We start from the raw sequence: 18,983 nt of genomic DNA on the forward strand, positions 1-18,983 counted from the left end.
CCACTGCTGATTTGTGGCTCAATAACTAAAATGAATCTTTTAAACTATTTTGATATCTGCTAAACTGGTTTCTTGCACCTTACTGCATTGTGGAGAACTTGCTGAAGTTGAGTTTCACAGATGTCCTTGTCTTATTTTAAATTGCCTATGCCATTACTTTACAAGCTGCTATAATGCCTTCTTTTATTCATATTATAATTGAACGTAATTGTATGAATACAGGTAAATATCAGCTTCCTGTAATACTCAACAAAGATTTTGTCCAGTTGAAACAAACAAAACCTCCATGTTATTTTGGCTTTGCTTTGGATAAATAATGAAAACAGCATAGGAAAGTTAACTGCAGGAAACTTTTTGATTATCACAGTTGACATTGAATGATCAGGAGTTGACTCTAATACAAGGACAACTAAAAATAAGTCTGTAAATCAGATTCTTGATTTCAAAAGAACAAAATTTGATCAAGTGAAGGAAACCAGGTTGTGTAATCAGTCTGAGAGGCTGAAGTCTGCCAGGAAGGACACTTGGAAACTACTTAAGATCGAGCATAAACTTATATATTAGTGCTTATAAATTTATACATATATATATAAATATACAAGATATATTTATATGTGTACATATGTTATTTATATATTTAAAAGAAAGTAAAATAAATTGAAAAGCCAGAGATTCTTTAAGTGCTATAAACAGAGATCACGGAAACAAGGGAAGTCAATTTGTAATCAGGTTGATAATGATCCACAGCTCAAAAGAAAGCTTACATACCTATTCTTAATGAACTTCTCCTGTCAGAAGGTGAGGAAGATGATGTCTATCCCAGAACTTAAAAACAACAAGCCAAAAGTACATGGTTTTCTACTTTTGTACTTTTTGCTACTTCTTGTATTAAAGAACAGAAAATGAAATAGTTTTACAGGACAAGGGGAAAAAAGCCATCCAGTCAAACTACTTAGTCTGACCTTATCTGTACACAGTGCTTTAGAAGAAATTTGAAAGCAAAGAATTAAAGACATGGAAGCAATTGGAAAATGAGATAAAATGCAAAACTTTACCAAATCATGTTAGACTAATCTAATAGCTGCATTTGGTAAGTTAACTGATTTTCTAGATGAAGGAAATGGGCTATATCTAATTTATCTGGATTTCATTAAAGCAGTGGATATGATGCCATGTAGCAAATCATCGATTAACTGTGGAAAACAGTATAAAATGTGTACAGTAAAGGGCTGAATAAAAAAAGACACGAGGGATAGCACGGAGCGAGGAATTTTTTCTCTCCTCCTTTCTCTCTCTCATGTAGACACTACAGCCTAGTATCCCAGTTCTGTGTCTACTGACAGGCTTCTGAATACACGGGCTGCTTGTTTCAGGTCACACTCAAGGTGTTGCATCTTCCCAGGCTGCAAGCCCTTTCCAGGAACTAGCTAGCGCACAGGAGCCACCTTTTTCCTCATACTTCTGCTTTATTGTCATCTTCAGCTTCTTTGTGAATCATTCCCACAGGTGATAAGCACTCATTACTTGTCATATTCAGACCTGCCAATGTGTCAACTATACCATTGCTCCTCACCATATTACCTGTATCTGAAAAATAAAAATCCTCAAGAGACAGTAGGTCAGTCAGACCTATCAAAGCTCTCCAAGTATTTTGGAGAGCTGATGCCATCTAGTTGAATGGCTGGAAGCTCTACATGTGTTTAAGTCAAGCAAATATAACAAACTAAATGCTGAGTTCTCTGTTAAGTTAACAAGATGATTCATGGTGAATTCCGAAACCGTGTTAGACTATGTCATAAGAGCTACCATCGAGATCACTGCAGGTATGTAAGGAAAACCAGTGGTTTTCCCCATAGGAAAACTATCAGGGTAGAACTCCTCAGAAAGTATCCGAGATGAGTTCCGGGACCAATCTTTGGTGTTTTCTTCACTGATCTCAGTATAAAATGTTGACCAGACAATGAAATCTGCATGTATCATAAAATGAGACATACTGGTAACTCTGAAAAGGCTGCAGGTGTCAGTCAAAAGGAACTGAGGCCTAAATTAACAGAAGGCACACTAAAGCTTATACCACAAAATGCAGGCCACACACTTCAGATATAGGACTAGTCAAATTTTTTTTTGCAATAAACTGGGATATTAGAAGAGAATATTAATGAAGAAAGATGTTCAATGGGTATACTAGTCAGCTGCAGAATGGTACTGAGCCATAAGGTTTTGAGCTATGAAAAGGGAAAATGAGATCTTAAAATGTATCACTGGAAATTACTTTCAGCATTCATGTCTTAATATGTCTCTACAGGAGGTCCTAGTGTTCTCGTTATTGTCCATTTCCAGCCACATGTGCTTTCGCAAAATTGAATTTAAAATGAAAATGCCTCAGAAGAAAGGCTATAATGATACATCTCTAAAAATTTCAAATTCTCTTACCTGAGTGTATTACTTCTCATATATAAACTTTTCTTTCACTGTTGTGATAGCTAGCCAATAGAGAAAGTCGAAAGTCAATTTTTTAACTTTGGGACAAGAATGAAAAATGCTTTGATTGGTCAAAACATTGTTTAAGTTAATGAAGATTTTACAAAATCTCTTACACTACAAAAAAAAAAAAAAGGCAAATAAATTACATAAGAGACTGAATTTTTCTTTTTTAAATTTTAGAAAGGTAAAAATTCAGGGGTTTTAAATGGCTGTGCTTTAAAATATCGTCCTTTTTTTCCTTCCATTCCTTCCATTTTTTTTTTTCATTGCTTGTCAAATTAAGTATATATTGTTCTTCTAATTCTTCATTCAGTTAGCTTTGTCTCCTCTAGTAATCTTGAAATCTACAGCTAGTATGTATGGTTTCTAACATCTTTTCTTTTTAATCAATGTAAATTAATGTATAATTTAAGGTTTAAATAATCATATTCCCATTGAAAATCAATGGATTTAATTCACTGATTTTCATTAGGTGGGAATCGATGTCTCTGTTCTCCCTAAGACAGAGACTCATCCGTGAAAGAAATCTGCCTTTATCACCAGGATTGTGTAATTTATTCCTGAATATTTTCACATAAGGAACTTTGTCAAAGACTTCATGCAAATAAAAAAAATCTGTTAACTCTGTCATATTTATTCCCCATTATGTCCCATTAAACCAGAGTAAGTTTAACTAAAATAGTTACCAGCAGACATTCCCAGACGGAGACCTTACCATAAACGTAACCCCAGGGACACATGACTCCATGGACTCATAAAAGGCCATAAAGAACACTGATGAGGTTTGCTTTCCAAATCCGGGAGGATGAGACATCACTTGGTATCCAAGTAACTACTGACTTAGCTGATATTTTTCCCTTTCTCTGCTTAGTAATTCCATGGACTAAGTATTTTAGGCCCATATCTACAGCCTGATTTTATACATATGGCATAAATTCATACCTAAAATGTTCACTTGCACTGTATAATTCATCTACATATTCCCAGATGGACAGTTCCTGAGAAGTCCTCCTGTTCTTTCCAAACACTTCTATCTCAAAGGGATGTAAAGTATAATGACATGTCCTTGTTTCATTGGCACTGCTTGTTTCTCACAGCAGGAAAATGACATATAAACCAGCAGATATCGGGCAGTATCTGTTTCACATAAGTTTAATTGCTGTAAACAAAACTTAAGTCTTTTCCACTGCATTTTCCTCCTGGGCAGAAAGGTAGTTTTTATTTTGTCTTTGGGAGCATTGCTCCCACCAAGGAACGAGAGACTGAGTCAAGTTTGTGAGCTTCACAGCTCATCAAAAGAAAACATTCTTCATATCATCTATGTCCACCCTCAGGACTGACTTACCAAAATGACAGATCTGACTGTGGAAGTGTCAAAACTGACTATAGCAAAGGACATGAGAGAACACCAAGATGTATTCTTTCAACCAAAGAAGGAACCACGTGAGGAAAAAGGTAAAGACAATGTGTTGCTGGACAAGTAAAGAAATAGGAGTCAGAAGGCCGATATTATTTCAGCATGCAAAAAACCCTTGAAGTCCCATTTCCTAACAGCAGTGACCGGGGGGGGGGGGGGGGTGGCGGTGTTAAAATATTACCCTATGGCAAATATAAGGGAAGGCAAATACTGAGTGACCGTTTCCTTGTCAGGTTTCTACCTCACTCACCTTGACCATTATGATTTGGCATGGATGTGCTGATAACAGGCTGTCTGCCCATTTTATCAGAATATCCAAAAGTATAGGCATGGCTTTGAACAACTTGGTCCAGTGGAAGGTGTCCCTGCCTGTGGTGGGGGTTGGAACTGGGTGAGCGTTAAGGTCCCTTCCAACCCAAACCAATCTGTGATTCTATGATTCTATGTTTGGAACGAGTTTGAGATCTCTCCTGACCACCACGCTTATGACTGAGAAACAGATCTTTGATGGCTGTGGAGGCATGAATTTGGAAGGTATTTCTAAGCCAATGGCATGCAAGTTAGACAACTACATGGATAACTTGGAAAATACTACTTGTCCAGGGAAACAAATGTACTGACACAAATGTGTCCTGTTAATTTTATGGTCAGTCTGAATGTACAAACCCAAACCAAATTGATAGCACTTATCCTAAGCAGGAACATGGTAACGGTTGACTTTTAGCACTTATCTTAAAGTTAGGTGTATCCCACAAAAAGAATTGTATAAGCTTTGTCTATTTTCCATAATACAGGATCAAGAGAAGCATTTAAATGAGATGCCCCCTTCCCGTAGCCCTTGGATGTTCTGCAATAGCAACCTTTAGCCCACAGATCCAGAGAAAATCCCTGAGACAACATGTGTGCCCTTAGAGGATTAACTTTATGTGATAAAGGGAAAAAAAATAAATCAAAACCAAACCCCACAGCAGAATTATTCTGTATTATATGGAAGTCCGAAAAGCTTCAGCTGCCAATTGCCATATTGCAGAGGTACTTGGCACCAGCCATGTCAGCCTGCAGTCTGATCTTCTGCCAACATACATAGACTCTCACACAGGTTCTTCTTTGGTGTGGATGCTCAATCATAATTTATACTCCCCAGTCACAGAGATACATCTGTTCCACTAGTCTGGCAGTGTTTTGGACAATCTGAACAACATGTGTGAGATGTTTATGCTATCAAATCTAGGTCTGTCAGACACATCCCTGACAACGTCTGCTGACCCATGGGGTACCTGAGGACAGCTGCCACTAAGCTATGCTGTTTTAAGGCTGACCAGAGATCACGGGAAGGCTTTATTTTAGATATCTGCCTACATCAGACTGTATCTTCTAGACTGCTGCAGGGCCCCAGGAACTGCTGAGTATTCCCAGTGTCTGAACAGCTTTGAAAATATAGACAAGTTGGCCAGTATCTAAGAGATCATCTTATACCCAATCAAATTCTGCATCAGTTTGATTTATGATGGAAGTTCTGAAGAGTAGGTTCCCACCGGTAAAATGACTGGTTGCACTGTGTATCTTGAGAGAATCAGCATTGGGAAAACTCCCTTTGACTGCAGAAAGTATAGAGGTATTCACAGAAAAGTGATTCTGAAAATCCTTCACAATAAATGGCGATTATTGTGGCTTTAGAAAGTCATCTAGCTTGCTCTGATACACTTTCCCAGGCTAGCAAAATGCACACCCTTCACTAATAAGGAAGGGAAATTAGAAAATGGAGAAAATCATTTTTCTTGTTAAAGAGATACAGTTATGAGCACTGCTGTGAGAAAGATTAGGTTTGGTTTTCTTTAATATATTCCTTTCCAACCCCCTTGATTTGATTTGAAACAGATTTTCTTTCAGGTAAGGAAGAAAAGGTTGTTTCAAATAAAATGAGATGCTTTGTTCTCAGATTACTCAGATCCCCCTGGAAACACTGGACAATCTTGACATGAAGAGTCAGAATGTTTTATTAAGAAAATACTAAAATTAATATTCTCATATTACTAAAACCTATTTCCTATAATTTTCTTTTTTCTTTTGGCCATAATTTTCCATTCAATTTGACCCAAATTAACAAGTCCTTTGGTTTCCTACCAGAAATGCATTCTTAGCAAATCTGCATTTCAGTGTGGAATTGCTATCTAACTGAAGTTACAACAGAAATATGCTCACAGTAGTAGCTGGAGTTGCTACTATGGTGCAGTAACTACTGTTGTGAATCGGACAAGATGACCCAGAAGTAATAGAAATGATCTGCATGGAGAATGGCGTTAGTGTATTGATTAGGAACTCTGAGTGTGCAGTCAGCAGTTTGCTGTTAATATGATCAGAAATTAGGCTGCATACAGGAAAGGTAATGGGAAATCACTATCTGAAAAAGAGACCAAGGTGAAATATTAAAGTTCTTTGGGAAGGTGCGGAAGGATGATAATAATTTAGTAGAGACGTAACACTAAATTCAGTTATGAAAGATGGAATATACAAATCCAGTGCAGAACTGTGCAACTTAGCTACCAAAAACTACAATGTAACATTTTCAATCACAATGAGGAAGTGAGAAAAACACAACAAACATTCACTAAAGGGCAGAAACTGAAGAGTGCATCCTCATAGTTCTAGCAATGCACTCAGAGAAATGGCAAGACAGAAACTTCAGAGTAAAAATGAAAGACTCTGAAGGGAGTCTGGAAGAACATACAAAACTAAAGCTAAAACTCTTGCCTCTGAAAATCATCCAGCTACTTCAGGACACCAAAATCTTTGCATTTGTCTAAGGACTAACCCATATTTCCCCCCCAAATACTCCAAAAAACAACCAACCACCTTCACAAGGATGATAACCCTCTACCACTGGCAACCCCCAACTTCTTTTCATTTTACAAATCACTCCTTTCGTTATCTACTCAGATACAAACTGAAGGTGCATTGGCCCAGCGAAAACATGACACTCAAGCCTAGTGGGATAGAGAACGATGTAGAAGAGAAACATGCTAGATGCTATTAATCTTCCAGGGTCATTTCTGCATTTTATGAAACTCTAGAATAAAACACACAAAGTAAACAAGGAAACCCTATGGAGCATTGCTATTTGATACTTTCTGCAAGGTGTCTACCTTTCTGACTGCTCATAAAGCAGTATTAGGGAATCATGTGTGCTACAGCTAGAAAACCCTCTGCAGGAAGACTGAACTCTCAGCAGATCCCAAGACCCAGGGCTGAGTTCAGGCTCCCTAAAAACCCCACACAGACTTGTGGCAATCAGGGCCACAACTCTTTTTCAAAAGGTGCTCAGCTTTGAGTATCAGCTGGGGTGCCCACAGCATCCTCCCAGCAAGTGATACAGCACTGACTGTTACCGGGCCTTGGGTGCCCTTACCTACAGGATTTAAATGGGGCAAAATAAAGGCTACACAGGCAATGAAACTTGGAAATCCTGAGCCTGTGACCAGAAAATCCTCTCAGAAATCCTCACCCATTATTTTAAGAAAATGATCACAAAGAAGCAATGTCTTTTAGTCAGACACTCCAACCAGAACTGTAATTCAGAGCACAATTGCTCCTTGTAAAGATAGAAGAATTGATCAGCTGGTATGCTTCAGACAACCAACTGGGAGGGTTTTTTTATATTACTATACTTTTGAAAAAAAGGAAATCCAGCATCTTTAAGAATAGCAAACTGATAACTGAAGCTGCTAATCTCATTTCTCTTAATTAAAAAAACCCAGGAGGAGGAGAGGTAAGACTGTGCTTAGGTAGAATGGCAGAGGCATATTAAGAAATTATGCAGAAAACAGGCATAAAGCAAAAAATATTCTTTCTAGCACTGAAATGGAAGCCAATGAGGTCTCACTCATGCAAACAGAGTCAAATTTGGTGCACAGTGTACAACTCCAACGTATCCTCCATCCAAAACCTGAGCAAAGAGCAAGTAAGCTGGTTAACCAGTAATGCCAAGTACTACTGTCAGTACCTAAACAGCAGACACACATCTAAATTGGATGCAGCAACACTGGCCAAACTGTGCTGTTTGATATCCTTAAGATGTCACTTTTAGAACTACTACCTTTAGAACAGGAATGACAGTGGTAGCTTTGAAGAGGGTGCTATTAATATCTTCAAAGCACTATCAACCTTGCTCAAAGGCAGCATCGTCTTCAGGACAAGCCCGCATCTTCTCCAAAAGGTACATCAATACCAGTCTGTGTGTAAACTAGTGTTTAAAAAGGGTTTAAATGAGGAGTGCCAAACCTGATGGAGTAACATGGAATCGTAAAAAAAGGTATGGCTGAGTGCTCTCATGTTGGGAAAGGAAAGAGACAGGAGAAAAGGGGGAAGTTGGATTTCAAAAGCAATGCTATACAAGAGCTATAAAACATTACTATGGGAAAGGCAAAGAAAATGAAAGGCCAACAGCAGTCTTGGAAGATCCAGCAATGAAGCAAGTGAAGGGATTCTGTACACTGGCTGACGAAGCCACTGAAAATGCCTTGAAATGCAGCTTGTGCATAGATTACTAAAGGAAGCTGAAAAAGCTCTAATGTGGTGTTTTGCTTTTTCAAAGAAAACATCCCCTCCACTAATTCTATCTCAGGGAAATCACTCTATTTCCTGAACTGATCTATGATCAGTATAAACAAATTCTGTGTGCCACTATCTTCCAAACTCAGCTGCAGTTTGTCCTTGTTGCAGCCACTTTGTATTTTCAGGAAGAAACAGAACAGAAATGAAAAAGAAAAATACTTTCATGCTCATCATTTAGGTAAAAAAAAAACAACCAACCATCCCAAACCTTATTTTTTCCTTTCTGATACATACATCTTGAGCACAAACTAAGACACACATCTCCCTAGCTTCTACCATCTTATTTCAGCTACCATTTACCAAACATTGTAAAAGTTAGAAAATAAGGGGAACATGTGGCAAACTGGAATATCTGAAAGATCACAGGCCATATTTCATTCAGTATCCCTCTTTCCTTCAAGAGTTTATCCCCTCTCAGAAATGCTTCTAAATTAAAGACAGTAATTGTTTCTAATTGCCAGAACTGCCAGTCATTAATAACACATTAGCACACAGGTGGGATTTTCAAACAGCTCCTGCTATACAGAATTTCATTTGTGATGCATACTTTCATTTGTATTTTAAATTCTAAATTATCTCCAAGAAATTATCTGAAGCATTATATTTCACCTGTGGAGTTTCTTTTTTAATTATTTTTATTTTTCAAAAAGTCAGGTGAACAGCTGGACTATAACTCAACCTCCCCCCCAAAAAAAAACCCAATACCCAATTAAATACTAATAATCAGTACAAGGAATGTCTTATGTATTCCTTATATATATTATATGTATTATAATATAAATATTATATCCATATATATATATATATAAATACCTTCCTGTTTCACCCCACCCCCAAAATGAAGAATTTTCTACTTATAAACAGATAAATCAGAGCTGTCATTTATGTAGTAGCAAAATATGCAAATCAGAGTATCTTTTACTTACATCCCTGGATTTGCTGCCTTTTGTTTACTCATATAAAAACACATACCAACTGTTAACAGAGAACATGCGGATTTGTAAGTTACCATTAATGACTCAGTAGTACTATTCAATAAGAAAGGCACTGCATGTCTGAAAAACCTGTTGCCTTTAAAAATTAACAGAATTAATAACACAGTAGTCTTCAGTGTATGGCATTTGCATAGAAGTAAATATGGGTCCAAACAAGGCGACTGCATTCACATGAGTGGTGCTGTTCAAGTAACCAGCATCACTTACGTAAGCAATACCCTGTAGTTTGTGTTTTAAGTGAAAGCACCTTAATTTGGTTGGCCATACAACTGATAACTGATACATGTTTTGGTTTTAGAAGCACAGAATAGTTTGGGTTGGAAGGGACCTTCAAAGGTCATCAAGCCCAACCCTCTGCAATAAGCAGGGACATCTCCAACTATACCAGGCTGCCCAGAACCACATCCAGCCTGGCCTTTAATGTCTCCAGGGTTGGTTATGCCTGCTGGAATACTTCTGCTAAATTCATAAGCTTCGGACTGCTTTAATATCAACTCATAATTAAAAGAACACAGACAACCTTTTCCTCAGTAAATTCAGTAAAATCCCCATCGCTTGGAGATCGATTTGAGAGTCATTTTACTGTGTAGCTTTTGTCAAAGCCTTTTTTTTTCCCCGCTACAACAATCGTCCAATAAAAACAAATGAAACAAGAAACACAACCACTATTTCACGCCTTGATAACTGTATTTTTCCACTTCCAGTAATAACCTGAATCTGTGCTTTTAAACTCACTTAGGAAATGCCATCATCATAAACTGCATACTGCTCAGGACTCTAACTACTTAATTAGCTAGCAAGACATTGTGAAGGAGCTGATGTACTAGAAGAGAAGCAGAATGAGCAGGCATTCCCCACCCTCTTACTCACAAGTGTCTGTGTAAGCCCTTACCTGCTGGGTAACGTTCGATAACTGGCCAGTTGTCCACCTGTAATGTGGCATTGCCACCACTTCTTGTGAACCGTACCACATGGTATTTTCCATCATTAATGATTGCGTTGATCTCTTCAATTGAGATGTCATCAGTTCCAACATTAAATTTAACTCCAATTTTTCCCTGGTGCTGCATATTTAAAGGAAAAAAAAAAGGAAGAAGAAAAAGAAGAACTAATTAGGAGTTGTTTTAGCAAGAAATGGAGACAGTGTGTATAAGATATCAAACATCTTCCCTTCTCAGAGGTAACTTCTGAAGGCTTGCATGTGGCAGTGACAAGCCTCCTGACAGCCCAGTATGTCTGAGACGTCTCTTTGATGGAGAATTGATATTCCAAATGAGTTATTTCACCACATGGAGCTCTCTTTTTCTCCAAGAAAGACCAAAATGAGGAGGGGTGGGAGGAAGAAAATAGAGGTTTTCTTTCCCTGTCCCCTTCCTCACTCCATGAGGATTAAACACTATTTTTCCTTTTGGGCTTCCAAAATGGAAGGCCTTGCAGTGTCACCCGGAAGAGGTGTGAGGATTTTCTGGTTATAGAAGCCAAGGCCCAGCCCTGCTTCTCCTTTCTCCAAACCTCATTTATACTCAGTCTTCAAAAGTGATAACAATGGGGGGAACTTTCTTTTAATGAAGGGATCACTACAAACTGAGACACTCGTTTACTTGCTGGGCTTTGCCTGCATACCCCTGTACCTGAGTGCACCCAGGGCTAACGGGACCTCCCCATACATTTACACTCAGGACCAAGCCTGTAGATTTTCCAGATGATTGTGATATTGGCATATTTTAGTTTTTATTGCCTTTTCTTTACTGAGATGTTCACTCTAATGGGACATTTTCACAGAATCAACTAGGTTGGAAAAAACCTTTAAGATCTGTTACCTCAGGACTGCCAAGACCACCACTAAGCCATGTCACTGAGGGTAAACTGATCTCCCCACATTATCTCCATTCACAGCCACCCCTCATCTTCCCCCTGCCCCGTAGGCCACACTGTATAGCTGCTGCCTCTACCCTCATGGCCAGCACCCACCTCCCCTGAAGATCTCCCCTCATGGCCGCCCCTGCTCTCCCTTCACAACCTCCCATCATGGCCGCCCCTCAGGCTCTCCCTCTCTCTCTCCTGCTGTCCCTGACGCCCCCCCACCCCGGCCCTGACTGCCCGCAGTCCCCACAGTCGCATTGCATTGAAGTCTTCCATGTTGATTACAGTTGTAACTTAAGGGCTTTGTAATTTCCTTCCCCTCCTACCAAATCAATTCTACTCCTGAATATGGATATTTATTAAATGGAAAAAAGAAAAAAGAAAAAAAAAAGGGAAAAAGAAAATAAAAAAAGCACTGCACACTATGAGATATGGGGCTTGTGCATAGTAAGTGGCAATTCTGTGTGGAATTTCCTATCACTGGTGCTGGTACATCCTTCTTAAAATGCTTCTTCAAGTTTTTACACAACCCGCTGAAACACAATGAAACGGTTCAGTTTGGACAAGCTGGTCATTCACGTCCATCCTCCCACAACTGGGTTCATCTCTGCTGCATAGCCTTTGTGTCTGCTCCCTCTTTCTCCTTCCACCCTGGCACCGCTCCCTGGAATAAGTGCATCCTGCAGCTCCTCATCTCTGGAAGTCTCCCAGGTGAAGAACTCAGGAGTCCTTTCACTTTATTTTATTCTCTGCTTTAATACCTGACTTCACCGTCCAGTAGTGCTTGCATATTCCACTTACACAGCCGAGCAGCTGCTGAATGCCTTTAGAGAAAATCCCTCAACGTTTTGGCACAACACTATCACCTCGTCAGCTATGATCATTCCAAAATGAAATACTCTGAAGAGAATTCTCATTCCCTCGGTTGCTTAAATAATGTTCTCAACGTTCTTCGTTTATCCATGAGGATTATTTTAAAGTTTCTCTATTTGCAGGTCCTACTTTTCCATGACTATAAGGTGTCAAGAAGGGATCCACCTCATCCAGCACATGCTCACCTTTTGCCTCTCATGGGAGTTATCTCCCAGTTATCCTGTGAGAGAAACTCTCGCTCTGTTTTATTCCAACTGGTTCAACTATGAATCAGAACAGATTTCACCCATTATATCTCACGGACGCAGTGGCTTATTCGCATCACCTGCTTCATTCACAGCTTACTCTCTTCATACAGAAATGAGTACAAAGAAATATAACACTGGCCCTGCTCTAAAGCAATCTCCTCCTTTACTAATTTATGAAATGCACAAACCCAGCATGTAATGATAATGGCATATGTGCCTTTTCACAGTACTTTCAAGAAATCAAAGGCTTTGTGGATTAAAAAAAGCTGCCTAATTTTACGGTGATTCATAATTATACTATTCATAACCTTCACTTTACATACCTGCTTTCCTATTTGCTATATATATGTATATACATATATTATTTTAGATCAAAAAATTACACGGAAAGGAAAAACACCTCTGAGTGCAAAGGACAAGCAGCATAAAAGGCAAATATACCAGCAGCTTTTCCAAAACAAGAGAATATAGAGCTGCAATCATTAACCAAGTTACCACTTGTAAATGGCGAGGTATTGGAAAGTGAAATGCATCCTTCACAGCCCTGAAGGCAGAGCATTAGCCTTATTTGATCTATATATAACAATGAAAAAAGCAAGTTTCCCTGAGTTCCCTATATTTGTACAGAAGTACTGCGCACAGATATCAAGCATGCAGTTTCACTAGCAAAGATTTTCACCCTCGTAGTTGGTAACACACTATAATGATTTTTGGGGAGCCTATTTCCAATGCATGTGTGTAGCTGAGAACATGCAAAACTCCATTTTTAAAGGATCCGTTTCATTTTTTTCACAGTTCTTCAACACCTCTGGGCATTTATACAACCTCCCATAAAACAAGGAAGCAAATCTGTGTTTTGAGTTCATGTCTTCCTTATGAGTACATCCATATTTAACTTCTGAAAGTCATGCTAAACATGCTATGGACTACAATCCCATTATCCACAGCCCTTTAGAACAATAAAATCATAGAATCATAGTATCATGGAATCAGCTAGGTTGTTAAAGACCTTTAAGATCAAGTCCAACCGTTCCCCAGCATTGCCAAAGCCACCACTAACCCATGTCACTGAGGGCTTCGTCTACACAGTTTGTGAACACTTCCAGGGATGGTGATTCCACCACCTTCTTGGGAAGCCTGTTCCAATGCCTGAGCACCCTCTGCAAAGAAACTTTTCCTAATAAAATAAAGTATGATGCAAAGACCTGACAGTCACAATCAGCTTAGCTGCAGTAAGCACTTCTGTATGGAGATAGTGTTTCTCTTTTCAGTCCTTGCATAATCATGCAGTAGTTTGACTCACTGTACTCCTCCTTCACTGCAAGATAACAAAAGTCCCATAATTTTTCTCTGTAATTGGCGAAGACCAATTCACATGCAGTTTTTGTGGATCATGGCAGTACAGACAGGGAAGAGACTGATAAAACTTAGGCATACTAAATTACTATTTCCACTTTGCCAGGCTCAGTTGCATAACGCAATAGTATAAATTCTCCTTTATCACTTGTTCATTCATAATAATCTTATTCCTATCAGAAACAGCCTCAGACATATGCTGAATGAGAGATTACCTCTTCAGCACCCTCATCATGGGCACTATAGCAGTATCTGTGCATTAATAAGTACTGCAATAAGTCAACATTACTTTTGAATGATGTTATTATATCCTTGCCAGTGACCTGAAATAGCAGAGCATTTCAGGCTCATGATTCTAAGAGGTTATATTTGCCCACTAGCAAAAATGACCATTTCAGAGCTCCCCTGATAAAATCAGCTCTGTACACAAGGCTCACTGAAGTCCAACACACTGTTTATGGTTCTTAGCCTCTGTTTTATTTTCCTTCAGTGTCACGCAGTTGTGACATATAAATTTTTTTTTAATATATATGCTTTTATACACCAACCATGTCCTGGGCTGCATCCCCAGCAGTGTGACCACAGGTCAAGGGAGGGAGTTCTCCCCCTCTTCCCTGCCCTGGTGAGACCTCCCCCTGCAGTCCTGTGTCCAGCTCTGGCAGCAACAACACAAGAGGGATGTGGAGCTGTTGGAGCGAGTCCAGAGGAGGCCACAAATATGCTTCGAGGGCCAGAGCAACTCTGCTATGGAGACAGGCTGAGAGAGCGGGGCTGGTTCAGCCTGGAGAAAAGAAGGCTCCAGGGAGCAGCTTCCAGTGCCTAAAGGGGCCAACAAGAAATCTGAAGAAGGGCTTTTGACAAAGGCCCTTAGGGTAGGACATGGAGAATGCGTTTAACCTGACAGAGGGGATATTTAGATGAGACATCAGGAAGAAATTCTTCCCTGTGAGGGTGCTGAGGCCCTGGCACAGGGTGCCCAGAGAAGCTGTGGCTGCCCCATCCCTGGCAGTGTTCAAGGCCATGCTGCTCAGGGCTTGGAGCAACCTGGTCTAGTGGAAGGTGTCCCTTTGACTAGAGTTGGACCTGGATGAGCTTTAAGGACCCTTCCAACCCAAACCAGTCTGTGATTCTGTATTTAGCTCCAATCATGCCTAATGTGCTCTGAAAGAACTGGAGTTTTGACTGCTCAGACAGCATAGAGATGTGTGTGCACGTGCATATGTGTATATACCAATAATTTCAAAACATTTTGTCTTCCAGAGTACTGGCAGATACTATTGTAAATCTAGCAACTCCACTGCAACATTTTCAAGCATGTTTTATGAACTGTGTGCTCTAAATACCTTGGCTTTAATGGGCATCTGAGGTAGCACCAAGAATGCTGATGTACCCAAGAACCAAGCAAGAAATGTGGAATGCAAATCAAGCCAGCAGCTGACAGTGCAATTTGTTCCCTGTTGGATCCTAGTTCAGTGCTACTGATCTGCCAACTCCAAATGCAGTAAAACCTATGCTGGTATAAAATATATATATATATATCTCCAGAATAATGTTATTTCCTATAGCATCAGGAAGGTTTTACGGCTCTCTGTAGTAATAATTCTGGAATCAGTCAAACATGACCCCGCGCAAATTTGGCACAACAGTAGTTTTAGAAGAGACCACAGACAACCTAAGCTCATAATACCTACAACCTTTAACCACTTCCAAAGAAAAGTAATAATACCATGACTCCCAGAGGTTAACAAATAGAGGAAAACCAATTTGAGTGCGCTAGCTTGCATCTTATAGCACCAGTCCCTGAGGTACAACTTTCTGGTGGATGTGATAACAAGTCTTTGAACTAACTTAAGGTTTACTTTGATTTTACTCAGGAATAAGTTTCTTGAGTTTTCTTAAGTGACATAATTTTCACTCAAAAACGAAAGGCCCATACTATCTATTATAGGAATGTACGTAAAATAATTGAAATAATCAATGGTTTTTGAATCCTGTAAGGAAATGCATATGTAAAAATAGTACTGTTTGCTTCAGGAAGGGAGGGGAGGGATACATAATGACAGGGGATATGTTTGCTCCAAGATTAATTAACTGTGCATATTTTAGTCTAATAATCCATCAATATATCTTACTACCATTTAATACCTTCCAGAGGAAATGCATGTGAAAGACACAGAAAATATAAAACGTCTGGGAAGAGTTCATTGAGTCAATGCATCTTTTCTACCCCAGTGAAAGAACCTGACTTTCTGGATATGGGTTTTTCATACCTTCATGCTTTGAAAGTATGAAAATGCGTGAAAATTCATACTTTCAGGCTTTACATCATTAACATCACAGATGGTGTTTCAAATTTTTTGTTACTGCATTTCTGTATGAGAAGTGATGAAATATTCAACCTAATATTTACCAACACTAATCAAACCTTTCCGCTTTTTAGTTAGGTGCAGGACAACACACCATAGACACAGGCATTCTCCTGTTATCCCTCAACTTAAGTACTTACAGACAGGTTTTGTGTCCCTTTATGAATTCAGACAGGTAATCATCTTCAGGGATGGATTACAGCTTTCAGTGTATCAGCGCTTGACATACTGCAGAAAACATAGGAGGGGCTTGAAAACTCAACTGGAGCTCCAGCAGCCAGTTATCAGTCATAGGTAGGCACTTCAGCAAGAAAGCAAAAGTTTTACTGACATCTGATAGTGCATCCACCTGTTACTCAGTCTTTGATACGCTGGCATGTGACAGGCTTGGAAATTTTTGGTTTCTCTTTTTTCCCCTAAAGCTGGAAATACGTACTACTGTGCAGAAGGAAAAAAACCCCGAACAAACCAACAAAAGCACAACAAAATGAACTTCTCCCTTTCCAAGCGAGGAGACTGAACTATTCCCAATGTTTCTTCCCGCCAGTTCTTACCATTTATTTGCAACTTTCCTCATGTTAGCTTATTTCTTAAATCCACAGCCCTGTAGACCTTAGGTTATGAGAAAAATCATCCTATCACAGACTGGTTTGGGTTGGAAGAGACCTTAAAGCTCATCCAGTTCCAATCCCCTGCCACAGGCAGGGACACCTTCCACTAGACCAGGTTGCTCCAAGCCCTGTCCAACCTGGCCTTGAACACTGCCAGAGATGGGGTAGCTTCAGTTTCTCTGGGCAACTTGTGCCAGGGCCTCATCACTCCCACAGGGAAGAACTTTTTCCTTACATCTAATCTAAATCTCCTCTCTGTCAGTTTATAGCCCTTGCTTTTCTCTTTTCACAAAACTCCACTTTTCATTTTAAACCAAGCTCCTAGTTCTTATAATTGTGCAGAAAAGCTTAAAACCCTAATCCTTGCAGGCTACTGCATTGGCAGGCTAATAGAAAGAACTAAACATCATGTTAAATCCTGATTTCAAACTAAATGCTTGATTTCTTTCAGCTGCAGTTGTCATACTCTGGGCAAATGACACTGATTTCATGACTCTCGTATCAAATCTGAGAAACACACAGCAAAGTGGCCTTCCTCTCAAGCCAGTCTCCCAGCAATTTTGACTGCTTCTCCATCACTGGACCTGCTTACAGAAAGATCTGTTCTCTTTTATTTGACAGCCTCCTGGTCCCCAAGACAATGGGCCCACAGGGACGAACTGCCATTTCCAAAGTGCTGTATAAGACTTTATATACAGCTGACTGCTCTTTTTGAGCCTACACTACAGAACATGCTTGTATTCAGGAAGTTTTTTCATGACTTAAAGGATATAATTACTTGGTTTGAGTGGTGGCTGGAATCCAAGTGTGACCCTTGGATTCTTGTGCGAAGTGCAGTCAGGTCTGCGGTACCCATTTGCCCACGCTAATTCAAAATGCAATCCTGGCAACAGAATCCCCCCCTAACACTACACTAAGCCACTATTCATACTATTCAAAAAGGAAAAATGTTGTCTGCAGAGCCACAGATAACGCCTGTATTTCCTGTAGCATCTGTGCATGCCCTCCCAAGTGCAAACCCAAGCACACCTTTCTCATCTACACCAAGACCCTTCCCAGAGACAGTACTAGGCACCTGAAAAACAGATCTGTAATCATAAATATACAGCAACAAACCTCTTCTTTCCTCCCCTAATTTGGGGATCCTTCATCAGTCGTTTCATGGAATTTGTTAAAGAGAGATGGAGAGAGAATTTGCAACCTGTTTTGCTCTCGCGTTTTACTCAGAAGCGCTGTAAGATCATTTCATAAACCTTTAAATGACCCCAGTTTCATGCCATTAAGTTCTCTAGATTTTCTAAATCAATACAGAAATAATAAAAACTCATTGTTCACCAGATGCCCCCGGTTGACATGTAAGAAATAGCACTGTCACTATAACAATATTACGGATGCAAATATATACAGATGCTACCAGAGCTACTGCACTCTTAAATGTTGCTTTATAAAAATTAAGCAGCTTCCAGCCTTAAACCAATGACCTTTAAAAGAGGGAAGCGAAACACGGGCCCAGCATCACACTAATTTACAACTGAGGCATACCTGAAAATAGAAGCTACCTAAGGAGCTCACTAAGTGGAAGAAGGGACACATGACTTAAATCAATCTTTTATGTCACAAAATGCCATATATGCAACCACAGAACAAAAAGCCTGTAAAGAAGGTATCACAGAAGCCTTCACTGTCCCAGTGTTTCAGGGCAGGAAGAAGTAACTACTCTTTACTGCTATGAAATAATGACTTGTATCACATTCTGCTTTAAAATAACTGTCCTCACAGTCTGCTTTAAATGCTGTTATAGCAATTTGATTTATACATAAAGCTCAGCAAGCAGAAAACGTGAAAATATTTAGAAATCTATAATTCTGACACTTTGGTTGTCAAACTGCAGTTTTCCTGTTGAGTTTTAAACACCGGAATTCTCACTGCTATATATCATAGCCGTATTATTTCAAGTTTCACTGATGATGAATTCCTGAGATGATACAATTACCCTAACAACCAGCCCCCTAAAATGCAATAGTTGTGGAAGACATATGGTGTATGCCCGCAGCAGCAGCACGCTGCATCTTATTATCCACTCAGCATCATTACTACAGTACACAGAATTAAATTTTTCCAAGAAAATATGCAGTAAAGAACAATTCAAGTAGTCAGCC

The 18,983-nt window shown here is 39.5% G+C and overlaps 1 protein-coding gene across 27 annotated transcripts in view; it reads right to left on the reverse strand.

The window, feature by feature from the left end:
• NRXN1 (neurexin 1) overlaps positions 1-18,983 on the reverse strand; it is a 680,000-nt gene that overhangs the window by 111,676 nt on the left and 549,341 nt on the right. For all 27 annotated transcript variants that reach the window (XM_061475305.1, XM_061475304.1, XM_061475274.1 and 24 more), the window contains one exon: positions 10,400-10,571. In XM_061475305.1, coding sequence (XP_061331289.1) covers positions 10,400-10,571 — 172 coding nt within the window. The remainder of the gene's footprint in view (positions 1-10,399; positions 10,572-18,983) is intronic.

Source organism: Pezoporus flaviventris, unplaced genomic scaffold (genome assembly GCF_033815535.1).
Source record: "Pezoporus flaviventris isolate CSIRO_AGI_PZ_B2104156 unplaced genomic scaffold, CSIRO_AGI_Pfla_v1 ptg000083l, whole genome shotgun sequence".
Classification (NCBI taxonomy): domain Eukaryota; kingdom Metazoa; phylum Chordata; class Aves; order Psittaciformes; family Psittacidae; genus Pezoporus; species Pezoporus flaviventris.